The 22727-nt window shown below is 38.6% G+C and overlaps 1 protein-coding gene and 1 long non-coding RNA gene across 4 annotated transcripts in view; one reads left to right on the top strand and one right to left on the bottom strand.

Annotated features, from left to right (window-relative positions):
- SNAP25 (synaptosome associated protein 25) overlaps positions 1-22727 on the bottom strand; it is an 84421-nt gene that overhangs the window by 10793 nt on the left and 50901 nt on the right. For 2 of the 3 annotated variants that reach the window (XM_015081527.3, XM_015081525.3), the window contains 4 exons: positions 19316-19458; positions 17383-17424; positions 10306-10354; positions 3158-3275 (listed from right to left, as the gene is read on the bottom strand). In XM_015081527.3, the coding sequence (XP_014937013.1) occupies positions 3158-3275; positions 10306-10354; positions 17383-17424; positions 19316-19387 (281 nt within the window). In that variant the 5' untranslated portion in view covers positions 19388-19458. Of the gene's footprint in view, positions 1-3157; positions 3276-3445; positions 3564-10305; positions 10355-17382; positions 17425-19315; positions 19459-22727 lie in introns of all 3 variants that reach the window. The other variant, XM_015081526.3, reaches the window with a different exon arrangement.
- Positions 1366-12838, top strand: LOC128311155 (uncharacterized). The gene is made up of 2 exons (XR_008289209.1): positions 1366-1593; positions 12601-12838. It is a non-coding gene; the product is annotated as an uncharacterized LOC128311155 (long non-coding RNA).

Here is a 22727-nt window from a genome sequence, read left to right as displayed (position 1 = left end):
TGTTTTAATTTCCCCCCAACGCATGTACAAAACTAGCTATTCCAACTCTGCATGAAGGACATAATGGACTGGTGGTTGGCCAAGGGTGGTGGTCTTCGAGTTGCCTCTAGTGTGATTTGAATTAGATAATATATCGGTACTTCCAAACAGTCACTATACATCTAGTTGATGTACAAACCTTTGTCCACAGAGACAAAAAGTAAAAGAGGCATAGTGAAATGAATGCAGGAAAATAGAAGAGAGAACAAGCCATCTAGCACCAGAAAAGGAAATCCCTCTATGTCTTCTTCATGCACCAGCTACAGGCATGAGTAGAAAGTGAAGCATTCTCATTTAAGCCAAACTACTCCAGGAGTTGACCATTCTCAAAAAAGGCACTAGCAGGACAGTAATAGCCTTCATGAGGATTTGAAACGCAGGTTCAGTAGCTTCTTTGTCAGGCTGGGGGTGGGCAGGGTGGGAGTGATTACAAACTCCTACTTCAGGCTATCCTGGGGCGTGACAGGGGAGAGTGGTCTGGAACTGGTGTGGTCTCCATGGGCCATATTTCACTGAGCTGCCTTGGAGATAAACTTAAAATCCAGGCATACCTGTTGTGCCCAATAGAAACATGTGCAGCATATTTTGGTGGGTGTGTTGGATTAAGGCAATCAAAGATGTTTTTAGGTTCTTTGCATAGTAGAAACCATATGCTTTTTCATCCAAAAAACAAGAGAGCTTCCTTTGGTCCCATGTTCACATTTTCCATTATAAGACAACAGAATTTAGCCCTCCCCCCCTTTTTTTCATGCACTAGAGAATCACAGCCATCTATTAAAACTGGCTCTAATACTAATATTTGCAGATTGAGAACCAAGCAACACTGGAGATAAATTGGAAAATTGTACAAATGGAATTTCAGCAATTCCCACAATCTAGTGTATAACGCCACAGCCCTGAGCTGTCAGAATTTACTGTGCTAAAGAGCCATGGGCCCACTCAGTGGGACAGCATCCAAAAACTAATTTAATAGAGCTCAGAGTCTGGCTTTGTTTTTTTCCAACTCCCCATCCCCTCCCTCCTCCCATTAAAAGAAGTTATATGGACCTTGTGATGTTTTCTGCTATGTAAAATATCTGGTATACCATCTTTGGCCAAGTCAAGGGGGTGGGAAAGTTTGCGTTTCTGAAAGAAGGCGAATCACTGCACCCACAATGCTGCACATAGACTCACATAACTGCCGTACATCTACCATAGTCCTTCGAAACATGCTGAGACAGGGCGAAGCCCTCAGAGAGTCCAGGGCACCACCAGCCACTGCATTGTGACACATGGTTTTTAAAGCATTATTTACACACAATAGGGAACACTTCAGTCAAGCTTTGAAGCTCAGTTAGGGTCTCTTGTGCAATAAGGAATTAGTGCCAACTACTATGTGGAATTCGTAGGGGCCATCGTTTCATCTGAACATTAGAATCCATACCGGGGTTGGGCCTGCCTCCACACTTTCTCCACACAGTTGAAGAATGGGGAAATTGTATCTGTTGGAATTCACCACAAAACAGGTGGAAATCTCACCTGGGGGGACAAGTGGCCACTGAAAAGGATATACAGGTAAATCTTGACTAACTGGAATGCATAGCAATGAGTCATCTTGGTGAATTAAATGCCTTTCTTAATTAACAGTGGGCCATGGAGGAAAATTTTGTTTCAGGGGTGATTGTTGAATATCTGTTAGATTCTCAAGCCACTTTACTGCTTTAGAGTTTTAGGGTAGTGAACATGACTGACTTTTTCCTTGGTTATAGTTTCTCCTGATGTGCCTGATGGCCTCTCTTCTGAAGATGAAGTCTTATTGTTTGGTTCCCTTAGGTATGGAAGTTATAGGATGTAGACTGAGTGGCAGAATGCAAACTTCCCAGGTTGCCCTTCAAGGAAAACCATTTTAAGTCTCTGATGTGATTTCCACCCCCACTTTGCTCAATTGTCTCTTTTTACTAAAAGTGGATGGAAGCAAAAGTATCAATACATTTGAAGGTTCCAGTTAGCTAGATTCCAGTTAATCAGGCTTTACCGTAGATCATTCTTTTAAAACAGTTTTAAATTTATTTGTAAATTGAGCCCCTCCCCCTCCTAAATAGGAAGTGGGATATTTTAAAATCAGCCTCAAAGTTTAAAGGATGTGAATGGTCATATAATCAGCTAGAAATAACATCAATTGCTGTTCTAAAAGCTAGGATCAGGAGAGCTTTTAGGAAAAAGGCTTCTGTTCAAAGGGAGGTGGGAGGAGTGAGGGAGATTGGGTACGGGTTTAATTTTCCAAATGCATGTTGGACAATCCACTCATGCATTTTTTTTTCACCGCTAGTCAAATGAGACTATCTTCCAGAACCCTCATTTTCAGGTTCCTTCTGTTGCAAACCTTTATAACCACATGTCACATTTCTGCTACATTCCAAAAAAGCGTTGCAGAACCTGGAGGACAGTTGAATGTTTTGTGACGTCGTGCATGCAAAATCTACACATTTCAACATTTTAGGCAGTGTACAGGTAGATCTTCCAAGAGGAAGAATTTCGGAGGGATGGGTCCAATTTGAGTAAACCTTGAGCACTTCTTGCTGAAGGGCTCATGGCCTCTGCAGTGGGTGCAGCTATGGCATCTATAGTCTAATCGCTGGACAGATTTGGTAACTGGTGGGGGAATCTCTTTCATACTCTCTATCTTACAGATGCTTGCTTAGGCCAAATTACTGGCCTCTTTTTCTTCCAAAAAATCAAACCATGACATATGTGTTTCTCGACTTCCAAACTCACCCCCCAGTCTTTTCTAACTCTGCAATTTTGGCTTTTGGGGTTGGGGGAAAAGAAAATTCCCTGGGCGCCTCTTTCTTGAGGCTGGTCTCTGGCTCAAGGTACACTTTCTGGAAAATGTTGAAACGTTCGTCAATAAAAGTTGCTGACAGTGAAGCTTTCACTGTAGTATGCCTGATTTTTAATGCATCAACAGTAACTCCTACTAATATCATCTATGCTATGAGATGAATACATTGGAGACGGTATTGATCTGTTCTGCATGCCACATGCTCATCCTGCCTCTGTGCTTGGCAGGAATGAGCTTGTCAAGGCTTGGAGATGGGCCTTGGGAAACCAAAGCTTCAGGCAGGCAGGCAGCACCTACTTGTTACAGGGACACACACAAAGCCCGCAGAATTTTCCTAGGTCCGTCAAATTCTTTTCTGCTTCTTTCATGTCCTTATTGATTTGGTCCATCCCTTCCTCAATGCGTTCCAGTTGTTCTGATTAAACACAAGTATTTTATCCCCACAGAATGAAGCAGATGGAAAAGGACAAAGAAAAAAAAGACAAAACTTCAGACATTCACTTTGACATTAAAAAAGAAAAAAATAAAAAGAAAGAAAGAAAGAAAACTGGACGCCACAGATTAGAGCTGGTACCCAGTACCTACTTGTTACAAGGACATATGAAAAGGCCACAGCATTTCCCTAAATCTTTTAAATTTTTCTCGGCCTCCTTCATGTCTTGGTTGATATGGTTCATGCCTTCTTCGACACGATCGAGTTGTTCTGGTTAGGACAAAGGGATGACAGTGTGGAATGAATTTTTTGGGGGTTTCCAACAGAACATGAGAAATGACTATGTGGAACAGAATTTGAAAGAGAAAGATATTACAATGCATGGTCCAAGAGGATGCATTGCTGTAGACTGGTGCTGCTGCCCTACACAGGCATAGGTGGAAGGAAACGAACAGAAATGATGTTCAAAATAGTTTGTAATTCAGACACGATGGGATGGGGTAGGTAGGCCTGTTTGATTCTGAGTGTCCAGGAAAACAGCACAGCATATTCACTTACTCAGACACCAGTGAAACCCGAGAGAAAGAAAAACAGGGTGTTAGCTTATGTTTTAGGCATTCAGATTTCATGCCACTAGAGAAGGTATCTGCTTCAATTTTAACTATCTCTATCTTTTGGCTTTAAGCATCCTCGATCAGGTACAGGTAGAAAACAGAATCAATCTTCTTTGGGGAAAATAATTACAGCGATAATTAGCAATGGGTATCGGATCTTTTTTCCCCTAGTAGTGGCTGTCTAGCCAAAGGTAGGCCATGGGCAGTTTTGGGTTTTGAATACTTAATCCATAGACACTGTTAAAAAAAAAAAAAAAAAAAGTCAACATCAACAGAGTAATATGCCAAGTACCAGAACATTTAAATTCCTCTCTCATCCTGACTTACTTGCTATGCAAATTCTGGAAGGCATTTCACTTGATTTCCCAGTCTCTACAATGGGAGGCATGTTAGATCCCAAACCCAGGCAGACAGCAGGGAAAACAAATGCTTGGGGCTCTGGAGGAGGGGTGGCAGGCTGGAACATAGAGTCATCACTCCCAGCAAAGCCGACCCAAGTGTATCTGAGACATAGATCGATAGCCATAAACCGGCTTGTGCTTCTGGGTTGCCAGGGTTACATTCACTAATCTGATTAATTTTTCAACAGTTGTCACCAAATTGAGTAAATTACATGTTCAGTAAAGGGGTTTTTAAAACAGCTTTTAAGACTGTTAAAGGGAAGGAACAATGCAATGCCTATCTAGTTTCAAAACCTAATTACACTTCCATCCCTCTTTTCATCTACATTTCCGTGTACACATGCTTCTGGGAATAAAGGCTTGATTAGAATAAAACTGATAAATACATTTCCAGTCTAAGGGCATAAATAATCATTTAAAAACAATTTCACATTAAATTGTAGAGTGAAGATTATCATTCCGAAAAATGAAGATTAAGTTCCTTGCTGACCCAAACTGGGGAAACTGTCCATTTGGAAATCAAGAGCCCATTGTGTTCTCTCTTGTGGGACAAAGGATAGAATCCAGCTTATTTGGAATCTGCTACCTGTGCTATGCACCTCAAATGATGGATGAAGGCAAAATTTAGGTGTTTCTCCAGTGTTGGATAGCTGGAAGAAATAACAGTGTTGTGCTGGTGAACTTTTGCTGAGTATGTATAGGTATAGTAATGTCTTTAAGAAAATCTTTAAAAAGACTTTAAAAAAAATTGATGACAACTCTTGACATCCTAGAAGATTCTGTACCTTTCTAAAGACTTTATTCTAGTTCCCGTTAAAGAATGTAATAAACTAGTCTGCAGATTAAAAAAAATAATAACTACTGAATGAGGGGATTGGGAGGGAGAGGCACAGCTCAACATTGTCAAAAGAAGAACCATGTTAAGTACAGACAGAAATCCCAATGGAATAATTGATAATAGCTTTCTGGAGTGCTGGGTTAGGATGGGATTGAAAAACATCTGGACTCAGAGGGAAAGCAAGCTGCATTCCACTAATACTAGCTGAAATACACGCAGATTATGGCATGGACATACATATTCCGGCATTTGTCCTTCCCAAGGAGTTTCTCTTGAGTTAATATTTTGGCTAAAAATACAACATTTCAGGAGCCCCACCCACCATAGCCCTAGGGATTAGCAGTAATAAAAATAAAAGGCAATAAAATAAAAATGTGAATTGGTCCACAAGTGTCGTATTTCTGAACCAGGAATTCAAAATAAAATATAAAAACAAACAGGCTGGTCCCCATCGGTATTCCTAAAAGCTGGGTTCTATCATGGGTTGCCAGATTGCTGGGCAAAGGTCATAGCGAAGAGAGGGATGCCAAAGCTCTTACGGAAAAGTTGATTCAGAAAACTATGTTATAGCTACCAATATTGGTTGAATTGATCATTTTACCGAATTGAGTCAAACCTTTAATTAAAAACATGTGGAACCATTTTGTCATAGGTATTCTAACTTTTCATTTTTAGAGTGTACTGTTATGTTTGTGGATGTTTGGCATATTGGGACTTCATACAATTTCAATGGATTTCTGTGAGGAATCTCTCAGCAAATCCTTGAAAGTAATCAATATCCTCATTCCATTCCAGGGTGGACAGTAGCATCCAACTGACTGATGCAATGTACTGTCCATTGTTGATTGTTCCTTACCTCCCTAAGCTTGCTTTTTGGTTGTTTTCTGTCTCTTCCTGGAGACTAGGAAGATAGTAACATTTTGGGTTAGGAGCAGTATTCCAGTAGATGATGCTATATGTTGGGGCAAGAGATAGTACTTTCTTTCGCCATGTTTGGATGACTGGTTACTTGTGATAGATCCACCAATGGCAGGATGCTCAGGGATCTAAGTTTAGAGACCTTTCCTACTAATCTTATTTAAGTAAGGCAACATGAGGCCCTTAGAATCCTCGACCTGGTTTAAAAACACACAGTAGAAGAATAGCAAGATGTCAATGCTACTGACCCAGTGTGCAAGCCTTCCTGAGTATATTCAGTTACCAGATGCTGCCTACATGATTTTCATTTTCCTTGGCATTGATGAACATATGGAAATTCATTAAATAAGTTTAAATAGTCACGTGTGGCTACTGGCTACCATAGTGCAGCTTTAGTCATTCATAACAGATATTGGTGTGTAGACTTTAGCAAGAGGAATGTTTTCTCAAATGCTACTTTGTACCTCCATGAACCTTTTAAGAAAGTCGGCAGTCACTCTGGGAGAGGCCTTACTTTGCTTTTACTCTGCCAGGCAAAGGTCAAAGATCTCCCTGTTTAGTTTGAAATTGATCCCATGGGATTGTCTCAAGAGCGGAGTCTTCAGCATTGAAACAAACACATAACCCAGCAAAGGCCAACAAAAGGAATAAGAGGTACAGAGGTGAAAGGTTAAATCAGCCCACATTAGTGATGAGGTTGGTTTCATGGGGATTTCACTTGGAGACAAGTTTTCTAGAGAAATAAAAGTCCCAGGAATCATTGCATTTCCAGGGCCATCTGTCATGCTCAGTGCTCCTTGGTGTCTCCTGATACCTGGGTATAAAACAAGAATCCCATAAAGAATTGCCGAGTGCAAGCCTTTGGCTGGACAACCTGGAATGGTTCTTTAGAAGGATGTCTGTTTCTTGAAACTCCTGTGCAGCTGCAGGGTAGAAGCAATCAACATTTTTGGTGTTGAGGCATAGACAAAATTAGTAGAGCATAACTGGAGAGACATTTTAAAGCAGTTACTGATCTAAACAATTAAACACAGCATACACAGAATTAAAATGCATTTACCATGGCAGTGAAGATAGTTGTGAAGATATGTTCATCTGTCATTTTAAAAGGTCCTAATCACCTTATAGTATAAATGGAACGTGTGTACCACTAAAGACCAGGCAGAAGCCACTTGCTTTTGGAGGTTTTACAGTTGCATGTTTTTTTTCTCAGTACCAATGTAATTACCATGCATCTGGTAAAACCAAAACTATTGTAGAAAATATGTTTAACCAAAGAATTCAGCATTTACTGTGATGTGGCCACAAATGAAATGTTTGAGCTGAGAACATTAACTATCTTGGGGGGGAAATCTGTTATTCTGCTTTCTTTCTCAGAGAATAATATATAGATGTTCCTGGGAATCATTTGTGCTTATGAATAATATATTTTTGTGTGGAGATTTTGGCAAATTTTATTTCTAGATTTTCTTCATCAAAGTGCAAGGAAATCTGCAACTCAAGTAAGCATGTTATTCGCTTTCTCTCTTTTTAAATTTATTTAATTTTTTAATGTTAAGTAGGCTCTATGCCTAATATGGGTCTTGAACTCACAACCCCGAGATCAAGAGTCTCACGCTCTACCTACTAAGCCATCCAGGCGCCCCACTTTCTCTTGATTCCACATTTGTATGTATTATTTTCCAAGTCTTCATGTCAATGCATTATAATATTGGGGGGAAAAAAAGCATCATCTTGAGCCTTTCTGAAAGCTTCCTTCCAATTATCATTCTCCCTTTTTTACTCCCTTCACATACAAATTACTAACAAAAACAGTTAATAAGATGGAACTCGTAATTATTTGGGTATATATGTATCAATTTAGCTCTGGAAATGAGGTACTGCTCTTTTACATGGGGACCTGCTGTTTAATTTTTTAAAAAAATGATTTGCTATGTCCTGAGTTTCAAAATCTGGCACATTGTTACACAGACCAAGCCAGCAAGTCTCACAGTTATAACAACTTCATTTGGGGAGTTCTGAAGATTGCCACAGCTACTGTAATTCCTTCAAAATACAACTACTTCACTAGACTCCCTTACTTACATACACCTTTTGATAATTCGTATTTCAAAAATTGCAGGGAAGTGTTGGGCTTGATGTTAAATTGCTTTTAAAAGCTTTTTCTTTTGTTTTTTTTTAATTGGTTGGTATCTATTTATTGACAAAGTTCAATACAAATACATAATATAGAAACAAAAGCCTTTATATGACAGTCATGAAGATGTGCCCCTCAGAACTCTCTTCAAGAGGCAATTTGTAGTTAGTTCACATCTCTAGCTGATGCACCTATGGGATCCGCCAAAGCAATTGCATGGAGACCATGCTTCAAGCATCCCTGGGACGCTTCTAGCCTAGAGCTGAGCACAATGGAATCACTAAAGATGAGGTATTCCTGCCCATCACGGGGCTATCATTAGGTTATCTTAGCTACTGGGCTCCCCGTCAGCTTGGCTGACACTTTCTCAGAGCAGTATTGCAGTCTGAGACTCTTCCTCCCCAAACCTCCTCCCCTCCATTCCTCTTACAAGTGTCAGACCTGTGTCAATCTGACTGGCTGTCCCTGTCTACTCCTGCTCCTCAGCTCTTGACTCATCACAGGTGTCCATAATAGATCTCAAACACTTCTGATTCTTAGCATCTGCTTCCCAAAGGATCCCAAATGATACCTTCCACTAGTTCCTCCATGTCCCAGCCCTAACTCTTCAGAAGTTGGTAAAGATTTATCTCATTTAGTGTAATGATTGCAGAATATTTCTTTATGGCCATAACATAATTAATTTGGTTGCTCTCCCCACTGATAGACATTTAGGCCGTTTCCAGTTTTACACTATTATAGGTTAGGCATGTATATTTCTCTTCTTATAGCTGTCAATGTATATCTACAGCATATAATTCTAGAAGTAGAATGTTTTGGTCAAAGATGTGTGCACTTCATAATTTAAAGGATCATGACATTACTCTTCAAAAATTTTTATCAGTTTACAGTGCCTATCTGTACATTGAGAATCTCTGTGTTATCAAAACACTCACAGCATTGGTGATTATCAATTTTAAAAATTTGTATCAGTCTGTTCTAAAGAGTGGCACCTCATTATTGTTGTTGGTTCAGGCATGGCTTCATACGTCTATTTATAAATTGACAATTTATTTATATCTTAAATCCATTTTGCTTGTAGGTTTTGCCCTTTTCTTTGATGATATGCAGGTCTGTCTGTATTTTACGGAAATGCCTTGAGTCTGCTATCTGCTATCTGTATTGCTGTATGAACCTCCTTTGAGGTTCATTTATTTCAGAAGTTGGCTTGTGGTGTCCCATGTTGTGAATACATTTTACGTTTTTATCTTTGACATTAAAAATTTTTTCTCATGATTCCTAAGAATCTTCTAATGTTTTCAAAAATATAAATAACAAGAAAAAAGTTCTCAAAAATTTGTTTGTTATGATAAGAATTCAGAATAGAATCAGGTAACTAACTTGTGACTAGCATTAAATAAAAATTGCCATATGACTAGATGTATTGAGAAAAAAAATATTACCCTTCTAGCTTCCACTTTAGAGTACAGAGATGATTTTCCTTGATACTCTGATTTTCATTGCTTCTAGCACTTCCATAATAATTTAAAAAACAATTTAAATATTTTAAGTGGTTCAATTTCCCATTTTCCAATAATCTCCCTCAGCTTCTATCCTGTTAAAGACAGCTTCTAGTTATTTAAGGAATCCTCATGATGACATGGAAATCAAAACTGCCAGACACTGAATTAGGATGGTCAGAAGAAATGGACAATGTGATATACTATTCTCTCATTCTATCTAGGGATTATTACAAGAAACTAAATTTATGGGGAAAACTGGGGATAAGGGGGAATCAGAGAATTCTCAAACCGTCCAAAATACTACCATTAAAAGAAAATACAAACACATGAGTTTTGCCTTCAAAATTCTGTTATTCCAACATATATAACAGGGAGAGTAGTAACATTCAATCAGTCATGAAGGCCTCAATACTCCCATACATTTACCAGTGTTTTCAACAAAGAAAGGGAGAAAAGCAAGACGATGAAAACTCTAGAACCCTGATATTCCTACATGGGTGTAACACGTGTCAAAAGGACCACCTGTGTATGCAAAAATAATTTTTTGAAAATGCACTTTATTCAGATGAGGAATTGTTCTTACTGAAGAAATCTCAACTTACCTCCTTGTTCATCCAACATAACCAAAGTCCTGATACCAGCATCTTTACTCTACATTCCAACAATGGTAGCAAAGTTGAAAAGCAGTTAGAGAGAGAAAAGAGAGAAACAGAAATCAGTAAGGGGACAATTAGCCCAAGAAATGGAAAATGAAGAAGGACCAAAGGAAAGAGAGGGAGGAAATAGGGCAAGAGTATTAAGGGCTGGGGAGGGATCAGAGGAAGGGGTCACCTATGGACTTGCTCTCTCAGTGATTCTTAGGATAGAAGAGGGGATGTAGCTCAGTCTCCATGGAGGTAGGGCTGGGGATGGGGCTTGGCATGGAACTGGAATACACAACTTAGTATTATACTGTGAAATACTTGGAAAACAAAAATGCCTTATAGTTTCTATAACACCATCCATGGAAAGCAAATCTTCCAAAATCTAGACTAAATCTTCTCTGGCATGATACATCAGGAAGTTTCCCTCAAGTGAATAGGGAAGGGATGACCAAGTGGAAAGTAAGAAACTTTAGGGCAAAATTTTTAGGTTGATCAAAAGAGATCATTGCTTCACAAAGGTTGAGAAATACAGGCCCAAACAGAACTCACTCTCCCATTTTCTCTCTACAGGGGAAAGTTCTGTGAGATTCAGAAAATGGATGGATGGATGAGAAATAAGGGCTCTTTATTCTGAAATCTAAAATTCTGCACAGTAAGAGAATGAGAAAATAATTCAGCCACAAGCTTTACTGCAGTTATTTTGTGCAGAAGTCTGTAAAAGGCACCCCTCACTTCACTCCTTACGATCTAAACAAATTGAATACCTGAACCATTTGGGGGATGGGAGTAGGAGTTGGTGGGTAGGGAAAAGGAACACAGATATTTGCATGGCTCAACCTTAAAAACCATCATTCCTGGGAATTCAAACAAGTTAAGGAAAGACCTTTGTTTCATAGGGTGATTGTTAATAAGTATAAAGTGGCATTGCTAATAGTTGGGATTAATTGGTTTTTTGAGGAATGCTCATGGTGGCCCCTAGAATAAGCTCAAAAGTAAGACATCTCTCATGGCCCCATTTATTTTCCAGGGATTTAGTTTAAACCAAGAACTAAGAAAGAAAGACAAGTTAGTGGAGGTCAACAGAGGTAGTTTATTTACTAATTTACTATTTTTATTATTATTATTTTTAATAGTATTTTAACAGCTCAGTTCCAATAGGACTTCTAAAAAATAGAACACTGAAAATGTTTTTTTGTGAATTTTATAAACTCACCATTTCAGAGAATGTGTAGTTAACTCTCCTAGACAGGAAAAGCCAAGTTACTCTTGCACATGTTTTGATAGGCTTTAGTTGTGAGGTTAGGGTGTAGTCTGTAGAGCTTAGGATGACTTCAGGAGTCCTCAACAGCACAGATTCTGGAGCCAGACTCTGCCCTGAGATCCTGGTGATTTCATTTCCTAGCTGTGGGACCTTGGGTACATGTCTTAATTACTCTGTGCCTCATTTTCCTCATTTGTAATATAGTAATAATAGTTAATACCTCATTGAGTTGTCATGGGAATTAAGTGAAATAGTACATCCCACATGCTAGACTGGTGATTGGCCTACAGTTAGCATGACAAAAGTGTATATAAAATAAATACCTTCAGCAAATGCGTCTATTAAAGGGTATCTAGGCAAATGAAAAATATCATCATTACCAACTACCATCAGAAGCTTCCCGACCACTACCTCCCAAACCTTCAAGTGCATATGTATCCCCTGCATAGGAAACAGCTTGTTTAAATGTAGATCCTTAGGGTGCCTAGGTGGCTCAGTTGGTTAAGCATCCAACTTCGGCTCAGGTCATGATCTTGCGTTCGTGAGTTCAAGCCCTGTGTCGGGCTCTGTGCTGACAGCTCAGAGCCTGGAGCCTGCTTCAGATTCTGTGTCTCCTCCTCTCTCTGCCCCTCCCATGCTCATGCTCTGTCTCTCAATAATAAATAAATGTTAAGAAAATTTTTTTTAATGTAGATCCTTATTCGGTGGGACTGGGATAGAGCCTGAGAGTTTGCATTCTGAATGAGCTCTACCATCTAATGATACTGCTGGTGCCCAGACACACGCTGAACAGCAAGATTCCAGACCCCAAAACACGTTTGTCTACACTAGCTGGTACTTTAACAATATCTGTGCCCTTTTTCCTGCAAATTTTAGCCTTTGCTTAAGAGAAGAAATTGTAAAAAGCAGATGGCCTTATTCAAGCATATGGATGTGACAAGGTAAGTACTGGTGAGGACAGAATCACCTCAGAGAGCATTTTCTCTTTATAGGACACAACTCAAGGCCATGCATGAAATCCCTGTTCCATTCTACTGGGGACACAGGATGAGAAGCAGCTAGTGACTTCAGTTTGGACAGTCCAGGTCTCATCTGTTCACACTCTCTGTTGTACTTGCTATGGAAGCCTGCAAGCATAACTTCACATTTGTTCAATTTGCTGCTAAATGTTTCAGTGCTGGAATGATTCACAGAACTAATCTGAAGGAGCAAGAGCTTGCTCCCATTTGGGTAAATAGAAGCTGCGGGTACCTAAGCAGGGAGTCAGGAACACTGGGCTGCGCTCTTAGTTCAATCAGCAACTAGTCATGAGATTGTGGAAGAGTCACTTGATTTTTAGCATGTTTCCCTGTGTTTAAGATAAGGGTAAAGATGCCAAAGAAGACTGGGTGGTTACTGGGTTGGTGTTCATTCACTCATCTGTTTATTCATTTGTTCATTCATTCATTCATTCACTGATTATTTATTGAGCCTCCACTCTGTTCCAGGCACTAAGGTAAGGGCCAAGCATATGGCTTCTCAACTGCTTCACAGAGTTAGACACAGTTTGGTTAGGTGGACAGAGTTGGGATCTGGGAGTCGATAATTTCAAATTTTAGACTTATCTTTGTAGTTCTATTGTAAGAGTCACTTGTTCTGTGTCTCAGCTTCCCTAGGTGTCAGACAGGGAAAGAAACAGCTCCCTTACTGCCCAGAGTACTTATAAAGATTAAAATGAGCTCAGAAAGTAAAGGCTTCTAAAAGTTCAACTCTATGGGAGGCTGTATTTACAAAAAGCAATTAAGATAAAGGATTTAATTTGTATAGAATCTCAATCAGTTTAGAATGGGCTGCTGTGTTTGTTTTTTCAGATCCTTTTGCTTTTTGCAGAATTCTCAAAGGAAAAAGTAAATATGGTAGGGTTTGCTGGTGGAAGGGGAGTGCTGTGTGTAAGAATTCACAGTCTGGGATCTGGGATTCACTAGACCTGGGTTTTAATTTCATGTGTACCATTTGTAGCTGGGTATCTCAAGCAAGTTACTTAACCACTGTGTACTTCAATTTCCTCCTTGGTAAGATGGAGATCAGAATACTAGTAAAAGGTGGCCACCTACAAGGGTTAAGTTAGATTATATATGTTTGATGATGATGGCTCTAGGTATAGTAACCTTCACATAGTAGGTTCTCAATAAATTTTAGAACTTACATTTGACTCCACTGTATTCCTGACAGTTTTTATCAAAATAACTGGATTATTCTTTGGGGATACTAGAAATGCAAGGGAGAAGGGCAGGGATGGGGATAATATTTCAGGAAAGGCAGAATATTACTTTTATTCTTAAGGAGTATTGTGTTTTAATAGCTAGGAATGAGAGAAGATGGTTCCATTTTTGTCTTAGCTCTATTCTTGGTTTCTGTTTGAGAGTGCTGGGAAAATTGTCTACCTAAAAACCAGGGAGTTGGAGATGTCAGGAATTTTTTTTCTTTCTTTTTCTTTCTCTATTTTTATTTTCCCTTTCTCGCAGATGAACTAAGACCATGTTTCTAGAACATTTTAAAGTCTTTCTTTTCTCATTCTGAGATGCTTTCCCCAAAGCCCAACACATCTGAACTAAAACCAGGACTGTCTAGGCACTATCTTAACTGTTAGAATTCCAAAAGACCGCATATCTACCTATAGGAAAACAACTGCCCTGCCTCAATTTTCCAGTTTTAGTAGAAAAGTCTGGCATAACAAAGACATAGCTTTAGAATGCTTATTCCCTTCTCATTACCAGAGTGTCTTGAAAGATAAATTGGGATGAAAAGAAAAGATGCTTAAAACATCCATGCAAAAAACACCACACAGAGCCTCAGTAACTATCACTCCAGGAAAGCTCTGTGTGGTGCTTCTGAATTGGCCTGCCCTAAAGCAGTGGGGCTTTCCTGGGGCTAGTTTTCATAGCTCAAGGCATTCATGTGTAGATTTCATTTCCAGCATTTATGGTCAGCAGAGTTAGCCTTTTCGCCCGGAACCAAATACTGTAGAGACATTCATGACTTTATTACCAGAATTAATTGTTCCCTCTTATGTGCTCCAAAGGCAGGTAAGGCCTTGAATTTGGAGAGTTATTTTCATACCTGGTTTCCTGCATGATACAAATTTATATCTTCCCTCAGACCTCCAAAGTTAGGAATTCCATACATGTTTGTTGAAGAACAGCCATCAGAAGAGCCAGTTTGCAACTCTAGGCTGGGAACCAAGTGTTATATGATTTCTAATCTTTTTACCTGTATATGGTATCTAGCTTTTCTGAACTTTCCCAATTGACTTATGTGTAACTTTACACTATCCTTGAAACGCCAATAATGGCTTCTATTAAAAAGTAAGATTCTACACCTGCCACTCTGTTACACCCTAAAGTCTAAGAGGGATGGCACAAAGTCATATACTGATCTGAAAGTGGGGTTGTCTGCCTTAGGGAGACTTTACAAATTTAGTGACCTTTCCTGTCTTTGAGACTAAATTTCAATAAGAATTCAGCTCAATTCAAATTAGATAGCACTGATGCACTTTGGGATCATGGGGAAGATCCTGGTATTTCAGAGCTCGTATTTGCCAAATGATTTCTGCCCTTGATGCATATTTAATGCTGATTCTCTTTAAAGAAAATTTCTTTTTTGATTGAAAAGCAGACTATCATCTGAATAGCCATTGCCCTAGACATAAGGGGTGTTTGACCATCAATATAAAATAACCCAGGAGGAAATAAGAGCAATCAGTCTACTCTAATAATGCCTTGCTCGTAATTTCCCGAGGATAGAAAGTCTAATAGCCTCCTCTCATTTATAGAGGTGGGACTAGCTTCTGTCTGTTTCACCCCTGGTGCTATAAGATGCAACTTCATGCTTGATCAAGAAATACCTTAAGAGAAACAAAAATGTATGATTTAAGTATCCTACTTTAATCCGTAGAGCTTTTGAGACTCTCCCTCTGTTAGAACAAATGAGAGCAGACACTTCTTTCTCAAGACTGACTGACACTACTTGCAAGTTAAGAAGAGGCAAAAAAATATTGGTTGGCCCAAAGACTCCAATGGGTGAGGGGCCAGTTCAAAGTGATGCATTTTAATGCATTTGTTCCACCATTTTCCCACATTCTAAGCAGTGTTTCAACTTGCATACGTGGGCAAATTGGTAACAGTTCTGGTACTTTAGAAATTTACTTGACACATGCATACACGTAAACAAAAATGAAAAACGAGCCTGGAGGCTATGGTTGAAGGTCATAAAGACATATAACATAATAATGTCAGCTGACATGTGGGTTCGCTTCATTTCAACATGAGAACTCACATGGGAATGTCACAAAAATGTGATTCATTTCTTCTCATGATGGGTTGAGGGACAATAAGCTAACTCTAGAAAGCCTCACCAGCACTCTTAGATTTAGAATATCTGCCTCCTTCGTGGTCCTCAAGTATTTCTGCATGAGTTGTGTTCCCAGGGTAGAGCAAAGACAATATTTCTCTTCCTTTAGAGATGGAAAGCTGCTTCATGCGATGCCGAGGGCTCCTTTGTTGGCCTGCCTTCCTATAGGGGCCAATTTATGCTACATTACAGGCTCAAATTCTCATTTCTCGTGATAATCGATTTCATTACGTGTACCTCTCACCCTTTCCTCAGTGTCCTGGGGCGCCCACGGCACTACCTTCTCCCCACTCCTCCTGTGGCAATTCACATGTAGCCAGTATTTCATTTCTGGGTAAGAAGCTGAAAGTGCAGAAATAAGGGAAGACATTGGCTTCTGTAGTGTGAGAGGCAGCTGAACTTCCTTTTAGCCTTATAAAATTGATCTTTCTTTCCTTTCATGTCATTGCATAAGCAATTTACAGTAGCATGAGGCAAATAGGCTCATTTAATCATTCTCCTTGAGAACACGGAAGATCTCGAAAAATGATAACCACACATGAATTGATAAGCAGTTTCAAAGCATAGCTAAAACAGCATTTCACTGAATAAAAACTATTAGGCTTGTTTTATTCAGTTAAGATAAATATAGCCCATCCCATTCTTTTTCCACTTCATCTCTCCCAATAGACAAGTTCAATTAATCCATTTATTCTTCCTGGTTGACTGCTGCTCTACCAAATTGGAAAGAGCAAGGTTTATTGTAAGTGCCCTTTTGATTTCATTATTGCTATCTGTCCTATTTTACCCATTTAAAAATAGTTTGGGATTCATTAACCATGCCTCGCAAATGGATGTTTAATCCAGAGTCAGGAACATAAAAGAGCTTCTATACGTGCGTTGTGGACTTGAAATTCCTTTTATCAAAGAATTTTCCTATTATTTCATGAATATTAGTGCCTGACTCTCAATATTACAATTTCTGAAAATGTTGTATCTATTGGGATATATATTTTTAAAAGTCATATATATATGTGGTTAAGTCAAAACAGAATGTCAAGATGAGATGTGACCTAGAGGCATCAAAGTCATTACAAGGAAGTTTTTATGTAGATAATTCTTTATATTTGCTTAAAGTGATTCAATCTTATATTAAGATTTCTTGGGAGCATTTACTTGGAAATACCATCCATCTCTACTTCCCAGACTATGAAGGTAGCCAGGGCTGGGAGGGAGAGGGGATAGTTTAATGGCTGCCTGACATCTCCCTCATTAACGTCGCTTCCTGGTAGACTTCATTAGCTCTGGAATCAATGGGATTATGGCCTAGGAAAAGGCAGTAGGGTCTAGGAAAAGAATATGCCAGCAAAAGGAATTCATTATCTTGAAATTCGGCCACTCCTTACCTCTTCAACCAGTTGCAGCATACGACGGGTGCTTTCCAGTGACTGAGATTTAAAAAAAACGCATAAATATTATCAGTGCAGAATCCAGAGGTCTTGGAAAACCAGAACTATTCTCTTTACTTGAGAAACACAAAGGGTTACTATCACATATTCTTTTAAGTTTATAACTGAAACACATTTTCAATCTCTTTCCTATCAGTCTTTCTACATAATAAGATTCCCTAAAGCAATTACATTAAAGCTGATCTTCTAAAATCAAAACCATATGAAGCTGATCTTGATATCAAAGACAAAGTAATCTGGAAAAGATAATTTTGCATGTGCAGGATGCATGAAAAATTATCTCAAATACTCAGACGACTAATTTGGCCTCCCTGGACCAGGAATATTGAATTTTAAACACAAACATAATTTTTCATGAATTGAGATGAATCTAACATCAAGTTTCTCATAAAGCTCCTAGAAACACAATTGGAAGTTCTTATCAATACAAATTAAGCTGTCGCCTTAGGGTGAAAAAAAATCAAGCATGTTTGAAATAACTAGCCTATAGGAGACAGCTATAATAATTATCTTCATCCTTAGATAAGACAAAGTGAGACGGAAAATCTGAAGTCAGCACTGGTCCCTCGGGCACAGCGTTGTCGCTTTTTTCTCAGTTCTTTTGAAACTAACAACTAGACTCCAGCAACCAGGGTGATTTCTCAAGGCTTTGCTTTTAAGTGACAAACTTATTTTGGACAAAATTCTGCAAAAATGTGAAGAATGTTAACTTTCCTGGAAGAGCTGTCAGGAGGCTGCTTTTTGAAATAAATGGCTATAAGCAGTGGTATGCTAGTAAATGCTAAACAAACAGCTCTCTGGAAAACATATATGAATATGTATATATGTATTTAAATTTACTATTTTTCTGATATAAGGGATGGAGAGCATTAAGTTTACAAATAATTCCATATAGCCAATTGATTCTCCCAGAAAGTTTCTGTTAAGGTTTGCAGAACTCTTGTGTCCAATGCTAAGCGTGCAAAGAACAAGTGTAGTTCTAACAGGAATGTTGGTTGATATTTTCATTTACATTAATGAATAAAAGGAATGTGAAACAATGAGGATATGTTGGAACTTCACTAGTTTGTCAATGATGCAGGTGACTTCTTTACTGACGAGAACAAAAATTTTTGAATACTGGAAGATTTCCTCCATTTTTTTGTGTTAATTGAAGAATAATGGCTAGAGACAGGCAGACTTTTAAGGTTATTAATATATTTTCTCTACTTTCATAAGTCTAGACAAATAATAAAACAGTAAGTCAGCCCTGACTTGTAGTGCCTGCAGATTCCTGGGATATAAATACTCTTAATCTGTCTGATTTTTAACTATATCATGGTGTCACTGAAGGTGAACTTGGGAAGATGTACAGTAACGTACCATTACATGGTATTCCTACACTATAGATACAACACAAGTCAAGAACTTTGAAATCATAGATAGAAGTAAAATACAGTAAAATAATTAGGATGTGATGAGTTTTGAGTATTTATTAATTTTGGTTTTAATATAATCTATTTAATTGTCAGTTTATATAATTCAATTTTAGTACCAGTTTGCAAAATTCTGGAAAATGTAATAATCACCTCTCAGAATTAGGCCAGCTCTAGCACACTGTAGGCTATAAGATATCCGAAGACATTGCTTTTTTTAGAAGATCTTGACTTCTCTAGATTTCTAGAAATTGGGAGTTTAGGGTAAGTCATTACTTGTACGTAGGTTTATCAAACCATTCCTGTCTGCAGAGGTATCAGGTATATTGAATATCAAAGTCATACCCCACTGTTTTTTAAATTGAAATGTTGGAAGACCTTTTCCACCTGAACCTGAATAAGTCAAACTACTCAGTTCCCCATCTTTTGTTCCTTTCCTGTGTCCCATCCCTCACCTCATCAGCCAGCTGGTCAGCCCTTCGCTGCATCTCCTCCAGTTCATTGCGCATGTCCGCGTCTTCAGCCATGGTAGTGGTGGTGGGGGGAGGTGGCTGGGTGCTTGGGCTTGGGGCGTCAGTGATGGGTTTGGACACAAAACCTGAAAGAAACAGATTTGAACATGTAAGGGTTTATATGAGCGCATGTAGTATGTGCAAATAGGAGAAGATCTCAATAGCCCACACTCTTTCTCCATAACTCAGTCATCTTCTGAAAGGTGGAAGCCATACTCAGACCAGGATCAACAGAATTTTGCTGTTTCTCCAAAGGGTGCATTATGAATGTATACTTGCCAACTTTACAATGTAGACAGATACCTATGAAGATATCAGATAACTATGAAGCATTCTTAAGACACAAATCACCCAAGATTTTGGAATGACAATATGGAGGGATGCTGTTCTGGGTTAGTATGCTTTTAACCTCATATTTATTTTTTATTTTTATTTTATTTTTAAGAGCTTTATTGAGGTATAACTGACATATAATAAACCCCACATATTTGAAGTATATAATTTGAAAAGTTTTGACATATGTATACACCCAGGAAACCATGAACACAATTAAGAAAATATATCCATCACCCCCCAAAATTTGGTCATGCTCTTTGTAATCCTACCTACACATTCAATCTCGCCTTACCCCAGGGCTGAGACATTGCTTATTTGCTTTCTGTTACTATAAATCAGTTTGCAATTCCTAGAATTTTATATAAACGAATGATACTGTATATGTCATTTTTTCCCTCATTTCTTTCACTTAGCATAATTATTTTGAGATTATGTTGTAGCATGTATTAACAGTTTACTTTTTGATGTTGAGCAGTATTCCATTGCATTTAGAAGCATTTAGAATATAGGGCTAAGGGGAGGCTACCTGAAGATGTGTTACTTTGGCATATAGATTATTTCCAGCTGAAAACAATCAAGGCCCAAAAGACTCAGGAAGAAATTTGACTCTCTCCCTAACTGCCTACAAGAATTTAGATAGAGGACCTCCTCCTGGAAAGGAGTTATCACTGTAGATAACTACAGTATAACAAGAACTAGGGGTGGTAGACCAAGAAGGATTTAGCGAAGTCTGATTGTTAAAATTCCTCCCTATGCCATTTGTTTCTGTATGGCCCAGCAAACATTTACTCTTTTTTTTTTTTTTTTTTTATCTTCCTGCAAATTTCTCCCTTTCCTTTTAAGTCCCAGATCCCTATGCCCTTCTCCTTAGTTCAGGGTGACATATATACCTCATTTTGACTGACTGTCTTTGGAACTCATGTCTGCATGGATTCCCCATACATACATAATTAAATTTTATTTTCTCCTGTTAATTGGTCTCAAATGCATTTAATTCTTAGGCCAGCTAAAGGAATCCTGAATGACAGATAATTTTTTCCTCCTCCAGCAAGGAGCTACAGGCAGAAAATCTTTAGTCTCTTGCAGTTGTTATCAGAGTTTGCCAAGAAGGCTTATTGACTATGCAGAACTATTTTTCCAAAAAGGGTTGGATCCTTATCCCTGAAATGTGACCAGCCCATTTTATGGTTACACTCTTGAAATCCCACATGATGCAAATTACAGGTAGCCACACTGAGCTCCCTCCAGAGCCAACCAGCACCCTCTCCCTCTTCCTTTTTCCCTTCTTTCTTTATCCTGTCTTTCCTTCTTTTTCAAATACTTACTGAGTACCTATAATATGCCAGGGCAGTGTTAGGCACTAAAGATATTGATGAACGAGACAGGTAAATTCATTGCTATCACAGAGCAACAGCCTAATTAGAAAGATGGGAGTAAAATAAGGAAATTAAATTACTTAGTGTGAAACTGATTATATTTGGGGATATACCATGGGTGCCCATGGGTCATAGCAGGTTTCCCTGAGGAAGTCATGTCCCCAGCAAAGGCCATCAGAGGTAATGGGATAAAGAGCCTAAAGAAGGGTTCAAGAGGATAAATATTTGATATAAAACCTTCTCTGTGAGTAGTGAAATTATAGAAGGCATGGGCTCTTGTTTTGTGGCTGAGATGGCTAAGTGTGCACTGGAATTTTTCCTCCCTCTTCCATTGTAGAGTGTTGTTTTAGGGAAATGGCTGCCCAGTTGGGAATTACATTTCCAGTTCCTATTGCAAGGAGGTGGTGCCATGTGGCTAGAGGTGGTTTATGAGTTACAGTGGAAATGATGTGCATCCCTGCCAGGCTAAGGCAATTCAGAAACAGGCATTCCTGGGGTGCCTCAGTGGCTAAGTTGGTTAAGCATCCAACTCTTGGTTTCGGCTTAGGTCGTGATTTCACAGTTTGTGAGTTTGAGCCCCTCATTGGGCTCAGCACTGACAGGGCGAGCCTGCTTGGGATTCTCTGTCTCCCTCTCTCTGTCCTCCCCCTGCTTGCTCTCTTTTTCTGTCTCAAAAATAAATAAATAAACTTAAAAAAAAAAAACAGTCATTCCTCCTATGCCCTCTCTTTCCCTCTCTGCCAAGAAAGAAAGAAAGAAAGAAAGAAAGAAAGAAAGAAAGAAAAGAAAAGAAAAGAAAAGAAAAGAAAAGAAAAGAAAAAAAGAAAAGAAAAGAAAAGAAAAGAAAAAACAGGACCCTAGAGGATGGCCAGGCTATGAGACAGCAAGAATTTGGACCCGTAGAATCCCTGCATGGAGGAAAGTTGATAGTTAACCACCAAGACCTGAACCTTCATATGAAATGACAGTGTACTTCGATTGTGCTACACTATTGAAAATGTAAGGATTTTGTTTTGTTATAGCAGCTGATGTTACACTAACTAATGAAGGCCTAAAGAGACTTTAAATGGAATAAAAATATTGCATAGGAGCATGATTTCCTAACTGAAAAACACATCTGGGTTTTTTTCTTCTATTAAAAACTGAAGATGGGAAAGGAATTTAGATTTAGGGCCGTGAAGCAATGTTTACGTATTATAGTAATTATTATTGTTATTATTATTTGTATGAGAAGCATTTTTTTTTTTTTTTTTTGGCAAAAGTAGAACAAAAACTCTTCATCAACATAATCAGGTTCACAGAGGCAGGCCCTCAATGACCCCATCTCCTAGGCTCACTGCTATACTGTTTTCTCAACAGCTAAAGTGGATTCCTCTGGGATCTTAATTTAGTACATATTATTAGACTCTGCCACATGTATTACTTTTGTGAAGTAACTCAGACTATTCAAGATTCCTGATAGGAGGAGTCTTAAAGTGAATCTTCTTTGTAAATAATAGATTTCACTGTTCTTTTGTAGCCAGTGGTTCTTGGGTAAAGCATTAAGTGTGGAATCACAGTAAAACATAAGGAAAGAAGCTTCAGGGCTACATTTTACTTACCAGCGTTTTAAAAAAAGGTAGTAAGCTTATGTTAGGTTGGTT

Source organism: Acinonyx jubatus, chromosome A3 (assembly GCF_027475565.1).
Source record: "Acinonyx jubatus isolate Ajub_Pintada_27869175 chromosome A3, VMU_Ajub_asm_v1.0, whole genome shotgun sequence".
NCBI lineage: Eukaryota > Metazoa > Chordata > Mammalia > Carnivora > Felidae > Acinonyx > Acinonyx jubatus.
The sequence above is the reverse complement of the archived record's forward strand: the minus strand, read 5'-3'. Positions and strand labels throughout refer to the sequence as shown.